This window comes from Magnolia sinica, chromosome 8 (assembly GCF_029962835.1).
Source record: "Magnolia sinica isolate HGM2019 chromosome 8, MsV1, whole genome shotgun sequence".
Classification (NCBI taxonomy): domain Eukaryota; kingdom Viridiplantae; phylum Streptophyta; class Magnoliopsida; order Magnoliales; family Magnoliaceae; genus Magnolia; species Magnolia sinica.
In genome coordinates, this window is record NC_080580.1 from 91143447 (window position 1) to 91159929 (window position 16483).

Genomic DNA, 16483 nt, shown 5'->3' on the forward strand with positions numbered 1-16483 from the left:
CTCATCCTAAAATGATCTCGGGAAACTTATGAACGGAGTAGATTTCACACGGACATCTCGGTGGGCCCCACAGGGCTTTGTGTTGCAGGAACTCCCTGTAACTGGTGGCAGGAAACTCGCGCCCAGAAAAAAACGGACATTGGCGGTCCGTGCATGAAAAGACCAAATTACCCTTTCATAATAGGGAGGAATTCCGAAAGCAGTCTGCCATTTTTAAATAACTTATAGGTTTTTATGTAATTTTGTACTTTTTTAAACTTCAAAACCTTCTCCTATTGGCCCTAGAGACCCGCGGAAACGAGAATGGTAACGGCGTCAATCTCGCCGTTACGTGTATCCATTTGATGACGAGGAAGAATCTCAGCCGTCCGATTCCCGCTCCTTCGGGCTATATAATGCCTCCTGGCTTTCCTTATGAAGCAAACGCTCGCTAATTTCTCGTTCGATTTCCGTTATCTGAATTTGAGTTCTCAGAGCGAGAGAGAAGGATAGGAAAAGCTTCGAAACCCTATGCCTAGATTCGATCTGGTAAGAATTTCGATTATTTTCAAACACGATCGTTTCTGCTATTGATCCGTTCATTAATTATTTTCTCCATTATTTTCTCCATTTTTTGAATGAAATTTCATGAATTTCCACGACAAATTGCTGATATCCAGAGCTCTTAAGATGAATTATACGATCCTCGGCCCGAGGATGAATAGAGTATCTCTGTTTTGCTCAAGTGGGCCCAGATGTATGGAGATCCAGACCGTTGATCTGTGTGAACCATTGTGATTGCCCGTTTATAAGTAATTCTACCAGATTGGAAGATCCTATCAATCCAATTTTGAGTGTGTGTATATATATATATATATATATATATATATAGATGGTAGGCCATTTCCATCTACCCGCCACGTTTGTATTTTAGGCTGCCAATCGAAGGGTTTTGATTTTCCCTCAGAATATTCTTGGGGCGATGTATCAGCTGTTGGGCCCATCAGATCGAGGGTCTGGATCTACATTCTTTTGGCCTGTTTTCACCTAGAAATATTTTCTTCTTTAGAATTGATATAACAAATTTCTGTATTTTTTAATATATGATTATCTTTATCCGTTGGCTGTGATCTATTTTTTAGTTTTTGGCTTATCGTTTATTCTTGATTTTTAGGAGAAAATGTCAGATCCTGTTGAAGATATCAGTTCTGAATCTGTGATGAAGAAGATTCATGAGAAGATCCATCATTACCAAGATTCTTCCTCGTCTTCAGATTCAGAGAGCGAGAAGCTGATGCAGGCGTCAAAGAAGGTTCGCTTGTTTGGGAGGCAGCAGCCTGTGCATGCCCTCTTCGGAGGCGGAAAATGTAATGCATGTCTACTTCATTTATTATTTTTATTTTAATTTCAGTGCATTTGATAAGGAATTCGTGAATATCATATATTTCCCTGTTTGTTGCATTTATCAGTATCTGTTTTATTTTATTGTCCAAAAGAAATATCTGCAGACTCTGATACCACACCCATAGGATAGATAACAAAAGGTTTCCTTAGGTATTAGGCAAGCCATTGTATACATGATACATATGAGACCCGGACCTGTCAACCTGCAGGCCCGATTGCTGGTGGACCCAAAAATCAAGCTGATTGGATGATCTTAATCATCCGATTAAATGAATTTTGAGGATTACAAATGGATGGTTAAATAAAGATGACAAGCATCCTTGTGCAGTGGGCAGAAGTCATTTGAATGAGTGGTTAGGATTGTCTGGCTGGTGTGTTTTTCTCAGTATGACCTGCCCACACAGGGGTTGGAACGAGTTTGGATCCCAAACACATACCACTTGTATGGAGTTAGAGTATTTGGTATCTATGGGAAAATATGTGTATAACGTTTTGTCGTTTCCCAGTACAAGATTCTATTTCTAACTATTGTTATCTGTGTGGAGATGCCTGGATTGATTAGATTGGTGTATTTCAAATGTTCATTTTCTCTACTTTTATCTTAGGCCATGTTTGGAAACTGTAGACTGTGCCAAACAGTGGAAAAGGAAGAGGGTTTTCCTTTGATTTGACTATTTGTATTGTGTGGATAGCAAAGAAAAGGGTGATTCCACCAAATAATCACACACTTTTTCCATATTTTGGGTTCTTGGCCAGAGAAACTAGGTGAGTATCGTGAAAGGACTATGAGTTTTCCACTTGCCATCCAAACAAAACTCTAAATTGGATTCCATGTTTCAATAGTTCTCATGGAAACCATCATTGCATAATTAATATTTGTCCCTTTCTTTTCCCTTGGATTCCACGTATATAAACATGCCCTGAAGGTGACATGTATCCGTATCAATGCCATGATTTTTGGGTATTTGAAGAATGGTTCAAAAGTCATAACTTGGCTAAGTGATTCAATGCTCGAAAGGAGTCCGAATCTCAAAAATCAAGGAAACAGATTATACCTGGTTTCACTGGTTTGGACAGAAGTTCTGTCAGAACAGAAGATTCGAAGGATCTGTTTGCTCAAACTTGTATACCAGATTCAATGTCTATATGGAGGAATGATAAATGCAGGAAAAGAAAACTTTTGAATGAGATTTCAACTGTTTATAGGCATCACTAATTTAGGGATCGTCGCACCCAAAGAACTGAGTAATCACTCTTCATAGCAAAGAGAATCTGTGTTAAAAAGAAAATGAAGAAGTTAAAATTTTCACTTGAATTCATGATAGAACCACATTGATCTTAGGCTCATTTCAAAGCTAAGTTGATAGGCTTTCAAACGGGTACCTATTTTGTGTCATTTAGACATTGCGTGATATAAAAAGAAAAATAGCAGACTAAATTAGTATTGTAAATTACTTAAGCCCCCTGACTTAATTGTCTAGAACTATAATTGTTCCTAATTAAGACTATTAACTCGTAAGCCACTAAATTAAGAAATCCAAAATGTGTGACTTTATGAACTCATAAGATGATCCCTCTGATCATGGATCCGCGTACGATCAAACAACGTGGTCATGGGGAGGCCTGATAGATGCACATACTAGGAACAATCTGATCTGTTGAAGAATAGATTACAGGGGAGGCCTGATAGATGCACATATTAGGAACAATCTGATCAGTTGAAGAATAGATTAGAGGACCTCATCGATCATTGGGGTCCACCCTTGGATCTACATCACTAAGAGTGACAGGGAGTTTCTTGGTTTGATTTGTCTTGGAGTTCCTGAAAATATTATGAGTTTCCACACATGCAAAAGACTTAGACTATTTGAGGAGATTTTGCTAATCAGAAACTGAAAGTGTGTGTTTTGCAAGATCAAACAAATGGGCTAAATTTTGTTCTTGTGCTCAACATCAAACATTTCCCTTTTTGAATCATTTGGTCTGGAGTATGGATCATTGGCCATCTGGTCACTACTTCTAGCAACCTGAAATTGTGGTTCTATACTTTTATGTTGCTTAAGTTTAATGCAAATTTCTATTTACAATTTAGATCTTCATCCCTTGATTTATTTATAACCATAATACTATGCATGCAGGGGTCTAAAATATCAACATTCATCATTTCAAATGTACATTGCAATATGAATTCTCGTATAGAACTATATTTGCATAAGTTTAGTGTATGCATTGGAGTGGTCCGCATGATCCTACCCTTGCATATTATGCATTGTTGTAAGTAGCATACCACGTACCCATCCCTGTACCTCATACCAAAGTGATCCACAATCCAAGTAGCCTTGGTTTGAGATGGCTTGCTATTCGATGATTTAAATATCAATAGAATTGGCCAATACTATCAATATCGCATGTGGTGCCCGGTGGGAGTTTTTAAATTCTCGTATCACATGAAATATCACATTGTATCGCCGATATATTCCAATATATTGATACATTGCGATATTTCACAAAATTCCCCTGTATCGTCGATACATGTGATACATTGTGTATGTACTGGCGATACATTGCAATACATTCACCCACCTGAAATTTGATAAAAATTCAGAAAAAAACGCACAAAATCCATTTTCTTCCATTTTTTTGGGGAGAATCTGTTTTCCTTCATGTATTGTATGAACTCATTTTGGATATAGTTGCATCACTTTTGTCAAAAAATGCATAATTTAGGATTATACAAAGGAAACTTGGTTTGCACACTTTTTTTTCTTGTGGTCTTTGATTTCTAAGTGTGTAATCATGTCTCTTTCAACATATCTTGAAGTTTTATTGGAAATTTCCATTGTTTCCCGATATTTTCCACAAATAGCTACATTTCTCGATTCATGCAATACCGATATGCTTCCATATCCCAAGGGTGCAGTGCATGCATTGATACCGATATTTAAATTACTACTTGCTATGATGATTTTTTTTTTTAACCATGGAGTTATGAGTGAATCATCTGCTTTGCCACTGTAGATTCAATCAAAGCTTATATTTGTGTTGGAGAAAATTTTATTTTATTAGAAGATTTAAATGGATTGCTGATTTTATTTTATGCATATAATATGTTGTTTGAAACAATCACAGCTTGCACGTGCGCACACATAGTGATTGGGTTTTCTTGTTCTCTTGTTGAAATTACTGTCCCCTTTCATTGTGATTCTTTGTTCTTGGATGTTTTAGATCTTTGGTTCTCAATCTTATCTTCTTGCATGTTTTTGTTCTCGGATGCTTTAGATTTGTGGTTCTCAAGTCATGCATGTGATTCATTGTTTCTGCCTAGTAAATAACTGTTGGTTGGGTTTTCAGCTGCTGATATTATACTATGGAGAAACAAGCAGATATCAGCAGGCATACTCACTGGCATGACGGTCTTGTGGCTTATCTTTGAATGGCTTGGCTATCACTTGCTTACTTTCATTTGCCATGCCCTCATAATTTCATTGGGGGTATTGTGCTGCTGGTCCCATGTATCTTGCGCCATCAATAAGTAAGTTCTATTCCCTCCAGTTTGTTTACAATTTTTTGTCATGTTTCTTTAGAATCCCCTTCTTCTGCTTCTTCCTTTTCTTTTATCAATAATATGTATTTATCTATAGAGATATCAATGGCAATGTTTTAAATAGCAAATAGCATGTAGCATAGCATTCACTCCTCCGAAGGCCATGTGGGACATTATGTGGATGAAAGTTTCTCTTGCGCTGTCACGCATCAGTGATAGTTGCCATTTTTTTCACGTGAACGTGAATAATGCGTTGTGATGTTAGTCCAACTTTGGTTATGAGGCCACTGTGGTGGTTAGCTGGCTCTGCCATGTGAATGGGATATGCGACACATGTCATTGTTGTCGCCAACTGGGCTTACCCTTTTTGAGCTACTCACGACTTTATGAATTTTGATCTTATTTGGTTGTTAGAGCAGCTCAAGAAATCTTCCTTCTGTCTCTGATGGATATTTCATTGCTTCGTGACATCATCTAAGTCATGATGTTACGCAGTTAAATCAGGTGTAAACAATGCCCCCCCATGTCTCTTCGCATTTGACCGATATCTGAAGAGATGTAGCCATATTGTTTGGAGAATCGTACCGGCGTCCCCATGTCACAGCGCTGAGTTAATCCATAGTTTGCATCAGCTGCCTTTGTCTTAGGAATTTGACTAGCATTATTATCTGCATTAAATGTGAGCCTGTGATAGACTTGCAACACGTATACTAGCTCGAGTTCCATCTTCATGTTTGCCTACTGCGTTTAGGCTTCTTTCTTCTCTTTACTGGAAAGGACCTCCATTGCATTTGCTCCATCTTCATCTTCTAGACTTGCCAACTTCATGGATTTCGGGAATTCGTCATCGTCCAAATCCACTCCTTGTTTGGTGATCACTTTGCTCAAGCCACTAGAAAAAGCCATCAACAATCAGGTGCTTTTTTCCCTTGATGCATCCACACCTGATTTAGACTTGATTCGAGGCCCCACATTCATTCCAACTTTTTCTGTAGATCTCTTTCTTCTTTCTCTTTTATTTTCATCTTGTAAGGAAGAACTGTTCCTTCAGAGCTCCAACTGGCTTAATTGGTGATTTTGATCACCCCACAAACAACTTAAGACCTAGCCAAAAGTTCATGAAAAATGGCCTTCTTGGTTTAACCGAGTTTGAACCCAATATGGAGATCTCCAGAAGGATCTGGGGATCTTTGAATGCATTCGTTTTTCTTATCTCGACATACCCATGAACCCTTATCTCATAGCATTGGTCAGTTGTTTTTGGTGCTTATCTACTAATACCTTCCATTTCTGATGTGGACCGATGAGCCCCGACCATATTTGACATTTGTGCCCTTACTGGCCTCCCTGTACATGGTGAACCCATTTATCCAAGTTTCACTGTCAAAGCCACTGATGATGTTTTTAACAACGATAATTCCGGTGTCTCATACAACATTTATCTCAAGAAGGAAGCTAAGACTGTGGGACCAGTAACCAGTCAAGAACATTGTATGTTCCTACTCATGTGGTTATGTCGATACTTTTTTGCGTTCTGGTTGGAGAAACAACCAAGTAGTAAACGATTGTGGTCAAAAGCTTGGCTTTTGACCTAAAACTAGCCTTAGCCCCTTATGTTTTGTCACATTTGTATCAAGGTTTGTTTTACATTTGTACTGGGGGCTTGCAAGTAATAGGTAGTCCCCTGTGGATTTTGCAACTTTGGCTTTATACATGTTTTTTTGTTCATATGGACACTGTATATTTTTAAACAAACCAGCCAGTTCCTTTTCTTCTTATGGACACTGTATATTTTTAGCCATTTTGATAGACTGTAATTTCCCCAATTGCTTTTCGTTCTTTTACCATCTAGCCGTAGATCAGCTAGACAACGAATTCTTTCCCTTCAGGAATGGGGAAATTGTTCCAGATTGGTTTACTGGCCAAAATTTCAACCATACGATATTCGAGTCTGTTCATCAAAGGGATCACGTCTGGATAGTTACCTCTGGGCTGGACATATCCCTTTTGGCTATTCACTCGTTGCCAAAGGTCTGAACACCAAATCAAGGGTCAAAATATATTCTCCAAACTTCTGCTCTCGTCAGTTTGACTTGATTCAGTCGATTCCAATGCCGCTTTGTCACCTTACCAAGAGCTGATCGCCTATCCAATGTGATATTATCTCTACTGTGGACGATTATCCATTGTTGGCGAATGAATACAAATGCCAAGTCTTGAAGTTTTTGTTGCCGACCTGGCCTTCATCAATTGTTTCTTTTAGATCATAGTGGTCATCTTAGGGATCGTTTGGCATCTCTAGTGATATGAGCTTATTTTCTTATTCTAAAGCGACAAGCTCTCATTTTGAAAATAGACTGTTTGGTAAAGCCCTTTAAAAAAAAAAAAAAAAACCTAGTAAAAAAGCTCTTAAAAAATAAGTGGAGAGGTCATTTAATTTTTATGAGCTTATTTGGCTTAAACGGGTAAATATTTTTGGCCGATTTGGGACATGTTTGTCTTTAAACTTTTTAAGTAATTCCCATCTTATCCTTTTCTCTTCTGTTTACCATCTTTCTAAGGTGGGCACACATGATGAACAACTTATATTGAAGGTGGGGTCCCACATGATGAATGGACCACATCAAGGTGGGGCCACATAATGCATGGTCAATGTCGCATCAAAGGTTGGCCCCACATAATGCATTCTCAATTTCACATCAAAGGTGGGCCCCACATGATGGAAGGCCCACATCAAAGTGTGGCCCCACGTAATGGACGATCCACATCAAGCGGGCCCCACCTGATGGATGGTCTATATCAGAAGTGGGACCCCATGATGTATAGTGGACATTAAAGGTGGGACCACATGATGGAAGGTTGACATAAAAGGTAAGCCCACATGATGAATGGCCCATATTGAAAGTTGGGCCCTGCATTATGAATGGTCCACATCAAGGTGGGCCCACATAATGCTAACAATTCATTCTTATGAAAATAGCTGGATTGAGCTTTTTTCTCGGAATCCAGCTTTTAACTTAATGCGAAAGTACCGTGAGAAAAAAAGAGGCTCCAGATAGTGGTATTATTATTATTATTTTATATAACTGTGCTACGAGAATAGCAAATTATCTATCATTATGGCCCCATTTTTATGCTAAAAATAGTGCTATTATGCGTGCCAAATGGGCCCTTAAAGTTTGATGTCTCGCTATATATGCGTGCCAATTGTTTATGCTAAAAGTAGCACTAAACATTGTAATTCAATGAGAAATCAGGGGGAGTGACCCTTGAATCATGGATCATGGTTACAATAAAGTTCATAAAAGATAAAACCATTGTAATGTTGAAATACTGAAAGCATCATGAACATTAGTATAACTGTCCAGCAGCATCATCGTCACCTTCACTTTAAAGGGTTACATTTGCTTCCAATTACCAAAACAGGAACATTCCTTTTCTTTTTTTTTTTTTTTTGTCATGAAAAAATCAGTCAGTCCAGTTATCTATTTTAATGAATTATTGATTGTTTTATCTTCTTTCCAAAAATCAGGTCTCCGCCAAAACTTCCTGAGGTTATCTTACCTGAAGACCTTTTCATGAGCATCGCTTTGTCATTGAGACATGAAATGAACAATGCTTTTGCAACCTTCCGGGAAATAGCTTCCGGGAGGGACTTCAGAAAATTTCTGATGGTAATTTTTCTTACACAAAGCTATCTTAATGCTCTCCTTATTTGGACATAAAATGATGTTGGAAAAAAAAAAAAAACTTCTGTGCAGGTGATTGTGAGCTTGTGGGTTGTTTCTGTAATTGGCACTTGGTTCAATTTCTTGACCCTCTTCTACATAGGTCAGTTCTCTTCAATTCTGAAATGGAATTTCTAATTTGCACTAAGTACACTCTCATCTGCTCATTTCTAGTTACATGATTGGAGGTATTTAATGAAAATGCAGTTGATATATTTTTTTCCTACTTAAAATTTTAATATGCTTTCTTTTCTACACCATTTTTTTAAGGCACTTTCTTTGTTATTGTTGTGCATGTTAGAGGGACAAACCGTTAGATGAGGCAGCGATCATTCTCAGATACTTGCTTTTCAAACCATTTGATTTCCAACATCTGTATCTGGGCTGCCCATGAACTTTGGTTCAAGTTGTTGTGCTTCTTGGAATTTTGGTGTCAGTAGTCCTGTCTATTTGGAAAATCTTGTCCAAGTTATATTTTCTTTTTGGCATAGATACCATTGCGTTTTGGTACGGTCCCAAAACAATGTCCATGACTTAAAAAGTGTCTCAAGTCACATACAGGGGGTGTATGTGGGGTTCCGAAAACCATAAATGCAGCATACATAGATGAGATCTGAATTGCTTATCAGGTTTCCATGCAGTGTCCATGTGTGGAATGATACTGATTGGATGACCGTAGGATTGACGGCTCACCAGATGAGCACTAATAAACATAATGAAACAACAGTCTATACACTCGACAGGTGAAGCTCTCCCTTCCACTCAAGAAGGGCTACTGTATTCTGAGCAGTGTATATATATATATATTTTTAAACATGGACCAAATCACTTTAGGGCCCACCCGAACAGGAGCCCAGATCTTCGTATAATCAGCTATTTTTCATGTGGATGGCAACTTCATGTCAATTCCTTTTTTGTATGTCCATTGGTGTTTGCAGTGTTTGTGATTTTACACACGGTGCCAGTGCTTTATGAGAAGCATGAGGATCATGTGGACACCTTTGCAGAGAAAGCAATGAATGAGATCAACAAACAGTACAAGGTATTTGACGCCAAAGTACTCCGAAAGCTGCCAAAGGGTCTATCCATGCACAAGAAGCAGCAGTGAGAAATCCAAGATAAGAGAAAGCTTCCTTCTGCTTAATCGTTTTAGAAGGCAGTGATTGGTCATATGGAACAACCTCTTCATTTTTTCTTTCTTTTTGCCTTATTGAGTTTTGGTTTACATTTGGAAGGTTAGCTTTATGTAGTTTAGGCACACTTTAGGAGTAATCTACAGGGTGAGGATAGCATGAGCTGATGGTGATTATTTTAGCTCTGCCTCTGATGGCTTCGCTATTTCTATCCTTCAGTTTTCTTTCTACTAGGAGCTTGCTAGTAGTGTTTAATGACAGTGTGGAATTGATTGCCTTTAAATTTGGCAAGCTTAAAGGTGTGAGTTTGGATGCGCTGCTTTTTTTTTTTTTTGGGTCATTTCCTCGAGAAAAAAGATATATCACAACAGTTTTTGTTCCCAATTCAATTCGCTTGTGCATAAAAACAGGGCTGTTGTGGAAACATACAATTATCTTAGGGGCTGTTTGGATTCACAGAATGTGGAGCTGGTAAATGTCTTTTGTGAAAAATGATTTTGCCTCGTTTGTTTTGAATATTTTCACACAAAATAATCACTTTCTGTAGTCTATCTTGAAATAGGAAAATCTACCTAAACTAAGGAAAAGTACAATATTAATAACTTTGTTATTTTAAACCTTACATGGGAGAGTCTGAAGCACCAAAAACACATCAACTAAAAATATCTTGGGCCTGACTCCATTGCTCAGTGGTAGACAGACCGTGATTCAACACTGAGGTCAAGGGTTCGAGTGCCCATGTGGTGTGGGTAGATCCAAATCTTGTGTATTTCCACATTGGCTTATCTTTAGATGATCTTAACCATGTATTTTTCTATGTGAATCTATGTGAAGCTATTGGTAGATTATCTTAACCAACCAAACAGACACATTGATTGGATGATCTTTAAAAAAAAAAAAAAAACACACATGCCACACACGCACTTACACCAGTGGGATTTCAGCAAAATGGGTTCTTGAACCCATGACGTCGTGTTGAAACTCTTGTGAGTCTACCACTAAGGCATGAGTAAGGACCCATTGATTGGATGATCCTAACCATACTATCAACAGCTAAGAAATGGACCATCCATATTTATCATACCATAAAGGGTCAGATAATTATCCATTGCGTGTGGACTGCCTCTGAAAATTGCTTTTGACCTTATGATGCTTATTATCCAATCAATGTCTTGGAAAATGGATGGTCCGTATTAATTATCCCAGAAAGGGTCATTAATTTGGACATTGTATCATGTGGGGGCCACCTTCAATAGCCATCTCTCCGGATGATCATTTTAATAGGATGATAATGATCATCCAATCCCTCTATAGAGGGTGGAGCATTGGATGAAGAGAAGGTTTGAGCACTAGTACCGGGACATGCACTTGAATCAGAGGAGAGATTTTACAGAGAGAGGCGAGAATGGCTACGATGATAACATCAGGAAGGAAGATAGGTGGTGAATTCTTCTTGATTTTCTTCCTTAGAATTTTTTTCAACGAACGGGTTTTGCTGATGCAGAGGAATGACTTCATGCGCAAACGGTTGATATGGGACACCATTAAAATCGCCTATGTGAACTCCACCATGGTGTGTATGCGTGCGCTGTCCAATCAGGACAGCAGATTGCCTGTCACCAAGGATATCCCTGGTGACCCGACTCTGTGGGACCCACAATGATGTATGTGTTTTATCCGCCACGTCCATCCATTCCGTCAGTTCATTTACAATGAGGTGGACCCAACTGGCCCCATCTAGCTTGCAGAAGTTCCTGTAAATTTGAATTTAAAACCTGAACTTTTGATACTCTGGCAGAATGTGATGATTGATACACAGGCACTAGGTATTTAAAAATTGCTACGCAGCGTACAAGTGATACACAGGCACTAGGTATTTAAAAATTGCTACGCAGCATACAAGTGATACACAGGCACTAGGTATTTAAGAATTGCTACGCAGCATAAAAGTAATTAAAAAAAATCCGTTTGACAGTTTAAAAAAAATCTAAAGGTTTTATTTTAACATGTCCTCGAATCAAGGTTAGATTGTTGGACCAATCTGATTTTAGGACTGTGATTTAGTGACGGTGTGTTCTACAATTTAGTAGATAAATTTACTAAGATTATCCAACAACAAATGACTTTTCATACATTATTGAGATTAGAAGTCATAAATCCTTGCTATTCTACAATTCAAGATTCCCAGAATACAATCATATAGTTCAAGAGACTGTATTCATATGGTCCCACAGATGAAGGGACAGCATACACACGGTTACTGATCAAAATGTACAGTATTTTCATGGTTATGATCGAAATGGATCGCACACATAAGGTTATGTCGGAATTGTTAATTGTAGGTCTTTGTGAGGCTGTTGTCGCATCATCACTGGCCTTATTGAATGAAGGAGGGAGGGGAAGCGTCGAAGCCTCGCCCTAAACAAATGAATTAAGCAAAGTAGGGTTTACTAAAGCTTATAGGTTGAGGTAAATGGTAGGTCTGGCTCGATCGATAAGTTGAGGTGTGTTAGACCTCGACCTATAGCCCGAAACAGGAGTTTTATCTAAGCTTGTACATGGAACCGCATACGAACGGATGTATGGGATTAAGTGGCAAGATCGCATACGCCCATCTATATTTTGAATAGTTCTGGCTTGATAGGTGTGAATGCCACCCGCAGGGCGCGGATAACACTTGCGGGCTGCACTTCACAGCTGCTCGATTTAGAATTTTGAACACTTTTGTGCTTTTAAGTTGAATAGGCTGTATTTTTATTTTCTTTTTCAACATTGATTGTGTAATATTACAAGGATGATGGAATTGCCACTGGCCAAATAAGCTTACAGTATTTAGGGTTGCCCTAGCACAATCTTCAAATTCGGAAAATCTTAAGATTCCTGCTTCTGAATGACTCCCATGGTATTTAGGGTTGGTTAGATGTTTTCGCTCGCACGTTGTGCGGTCTCCATCTTTCAAAGTTTGTCAGCTTTTTCTTCTTCTTGTTTTTTTTTTTTTTAAAAAACGAAACTTTAGCAGTATCACATTCGGCCCTATTGTACAGAGATTTTATTTTGCAGGTAGGCAAACATATAAAAGAAAAGTAAAATGGATAGGGAAAGATGCTATGTAAAGAAATGCACGAGAATTGTCTGGATCTTTGGAATGCATGGAGTTGGAATTGGTTTAATTTTGAGAGGCGGGAAAAAAAAAGGGAGAAATTCAATACTCTTTACACCCTGAAGTCCATAACCCTAGAATCCCTATGCCTGTAACCGGCGTAGTCTCACATGCCCCTTATCACTCGTTCCTCTCTCAGGTATGGTCTTTGTGATGCAGTTTATATAGACGAAAATGGGTAGCTATTAGAAGACCACCTCTAGCCTTATAGCTCATAGTTACTATTAAGATAGAAGGTCAGAACGCGGGGTCTATGGGAGCATAGCTTTGGAAAATAGGCAGTCATTCAATTTTTTTTCCCCCATTTTTGGGCCTCAGCTGATGTGTGAATAATTCCTTAAAGTTTTGGGACTTACAGTAAACAATTTTAGATATTTCGTTTTTGGTTCATTTTCGAGTCGACCGGAGTCAGTAGTTGTATTTAGCAGGTGCCAAGGATCCGACTGGACCAAATTTGGGTTAGACTTGCTACCGTTGGAGTCGGAGAAATGCACCCTAATTAAGCATGTTTGTGATCATTCCTTGCAGACCATCGATTGTCCTCATCTCGGGCCTGCCGATTTGGACTGTTGATTGTTCTTGGGTCAAGTTATAGACCCATTCTTGCCAAGATATCTGGGCTTTCGGGGCTTCGGTTTTGTATATGCTCGATATTTGTGCTTGATATTTGTAAGGTTATGATCATATCGATTTGAAAGCTTTTTTATCAGACGATTTGTTCCGTTCAGTACTCCCCTAATGGTTCAATTTTATGGAAGCATGGTTAAGATGACAAGTATATGTCTCTCATATTGGGTGGGGTGTCTACGATAGGCCCAACATAGATTGGACCAACCGCAAGCCTACCCATTGGCGTACACATCCGTAGGATGTGCACATCCACACAATCAATTGCTTAAATCTCTTCCTAGAGTAATCTTCTCTCTATTTCTCTCCTCTCACGTGATGTAGGGAAGAGTGTGAAAAAGTGAAGAAGAAGATCACCGACTTCCTCAAATAGACAAAACCTTGAATCAACAAAGGGGGTTCTTGAGTCCACAAGAAAATAAGAGAGAATTTAGATATTTTATTGAATAATGCATGTATGATTTCTCGATTACACCATAATAAAGAAAACCCAAACCTTAATTCAAAATTACCCAAAAGAGTAAAACTCTTAGCTACCCAAAATAACATAACTCTTCTAAAGTTTAATTTTCTAAAAATAGAAAGTTTAGGTAAATCTTACCGGAGCATTCTTAGCATTATTAAGAGCAATTTTTTAAAAAGACGAAAATTCTAAAACTCTAAAAATAAGAAGATATGAAAAAATAACATTACAAAAAGTAGTAAAATTTTCTAAAATCACAATTTTGAATTGGAAGTGCATTTTCGTGCGAAATGAATGTCACCCCATAACCATCGTTACATCAAGATACATATGTTATGTGTTTCGGGATGATGCCTGGGTCGAAAGTTATTGTTGATTTATGGTCCACACTTTGAATGATAATTTCAACCCATCCAGAATAAATTTCTTTGAACTGGACATGCATAGGATCCGATTACTATATGCCCTACATAGGACTAGGCCCAAATTTGACGGATTAGTATCGGTTTCGTTGGGATTTATTTTGTCTAGCCATATAAGGAATGCATCTATGGCACATCCTACATCATCAAGTAGGTACATACATTTATTGTAGTGAGAATTAGTTCTTGAGTGCTCCATATATTATTAGTCCTTGCCTAGAGTTAGCCAAGTTTGGAAAGAACTCTTGTTTTACTAAAAGACTAATTTCATTTGGACTATTTTAGCAATGGGGTAGGAGATAATAAAGATCCAATAACTAGAGCAAACACCCTTACACACGCACACGCACATGTGTACGCGTGTAGTAAGAAAGTAAGTCTAAAACTATCTACAATCTTCCATATTTCACAGTTGGTGCATATGTTTTGTGTGATTTGACATTCATGTAATTTCTATTGAGTTATTCTTTTAGTTAAACATGTGGCTATAAATTTTCTTTGTTGTGAAGTGATTGTTGCTAGGTAAGAAAGTAAAGGTGAACTCCTTACATATCACAAAATTCTTCATATTTAATTTATGTATATTATATTAAATCTAAGAACTGAGACATTTATTGTATTCAATTAATGAATTTGACTATTACTTCATTGTTTATTTATATCATAGAATGTATACACAAAAGAAGAAGAAGAAGCTACTGAGACATGGGAGGAAATTGACCGTTAGGGGCTGTTTGGTTGGGATATGGATTGCGTCCTGGCCCGTGGTTATCTAGCCACGAATGGACAGTTATATGGGCGGGCCCACCATGATGTATCTGTTTATCCATGCCGTCAATCTCTCCTCTCATATCATTTTAAGGTATGTGCACAAAAATGAGTTAGATCCAATGCTCAAGTAGACCAAACCAAATAATAAGCTTGGGTTGCATTAAATGCACAAAGTATTAAATACAGGGTCGGTGTGGTAAACTTAAGGGCCTATTTGGCCGGACCGATCCCACGGTATTAGGAGGGATGGGATCACGATATCCCGGGATATGCATGATGAGCCAAACGGACCTGGTGAACTTGTCATAGGACAAAAGTAATCCCATGGATCTTAAAACAATCCACTGACATCACCATCGTTACCTTAAAATTGATCCCATCCCTTGGTTGGATGGATTGGAAGGTAAAATCCCGGGATACGCCGGGCGTGGCAAACAGATCCAGTGAACTTGTCCCGGGATATAGCAATCCCATGGATCTTAAACCAATCCACTAACACCACCATCATTACCTTAAAATCCATCCCATCCCTCCTAATCCCACGGGATTCGCCCGGCCAAACAGGCCCTTAGAGTTGAATATTCCTCATTTTTGTGTTCGTACTTTAAAATGATATAAGAAAAGGAATGGACAGCCTTGATAAACAATTACATCACGGTGGGCATGCCAACAAAATTGCCCATTCGGCGCGTCCCCTGGGTTGGATGCATTTAAAGGGAATTGTAATGTATTTTACATTTTTAACCATTAATTAATTATATAGGGATCGGGTGGTGGAATGGATGCCGTGGGACATTTGGCAGCAACAACTTTTAGGTACAAAAAAACGAGAGGGAATCTGTGGGTCCCATCATGATGTATATGTTCTATATGTAATGCACAAGTCTATGCTATTAGTTAATTGGTATACTTTCCAATTTTGTTTTTGATAGCATGAAATAGTAACATACTTGCATTATTCTCAGCAGTAAAGAGTTTGATAACCTTACTTGGTATATATTAACTCGAAGTTAAATAAAATAAATTGTACAAATTACAATCCTCTTACATCTCGGTTAAAAAATCCCTACCTTGGATTGCCAAATAATTATTTTTTGAAGTAAGACTACTGAATATTTTTCATTTTCAATGTCCAATAAATATCTACCAATTGGATAGTCAGATTAAAAAGAAGAAGAAGAAGAGTGTATATAAATATATGTTCATTCATAATACATTTAAAATAAGAACCATGTGGATAGTTTAATTTGAA

At 38.1% G+C, this 16483-nt stretch overlaps 1 protein-coding gene across 3 annotated transcripts; it reads left to right on the forward strand.

Annotated features, from left to right (window-relative positions):
• The first annotated feature begins 259 nt into the window (after positions 1–259).
• LOC131253696 (reticulon-like protein B5) lies at positions 260–10116 on the forward strand. Of its 3 annotated transcripts, none has more exons than XM_058254818.1 (6): positions 260–528; positions 1154–1346; positions 4735–4915; positions 8460–8601; positions 8689–8758; positions 9594–10116. In XM_058254818.1, the coding sequence occupies exons 1-6, from the start codon at positions 511–513 to the stop codon at positions 9761–9763; spliced, it is 774 nt and encodes a 257-aa protein (XP_058110801.1). In that variant the 5' UTR covers positions 260–510; the 3' UTR covers positions 9764–10116. The 3 variants fall into 3 exon arrangements, with proteins under 3 accessions (XP_058110801.1, XP_058110802.1, XP_058110803.1); XM_058254819.1 differs by lacking the exon at positions 260–528 and adding an exon at positions 592–736; XM_058254820.1 differs by lacking the exon at positions 260–528 and adding an exon at positions 913–993.
• Positions 10117–16483: the final 6367 nt, after the last annotated feature.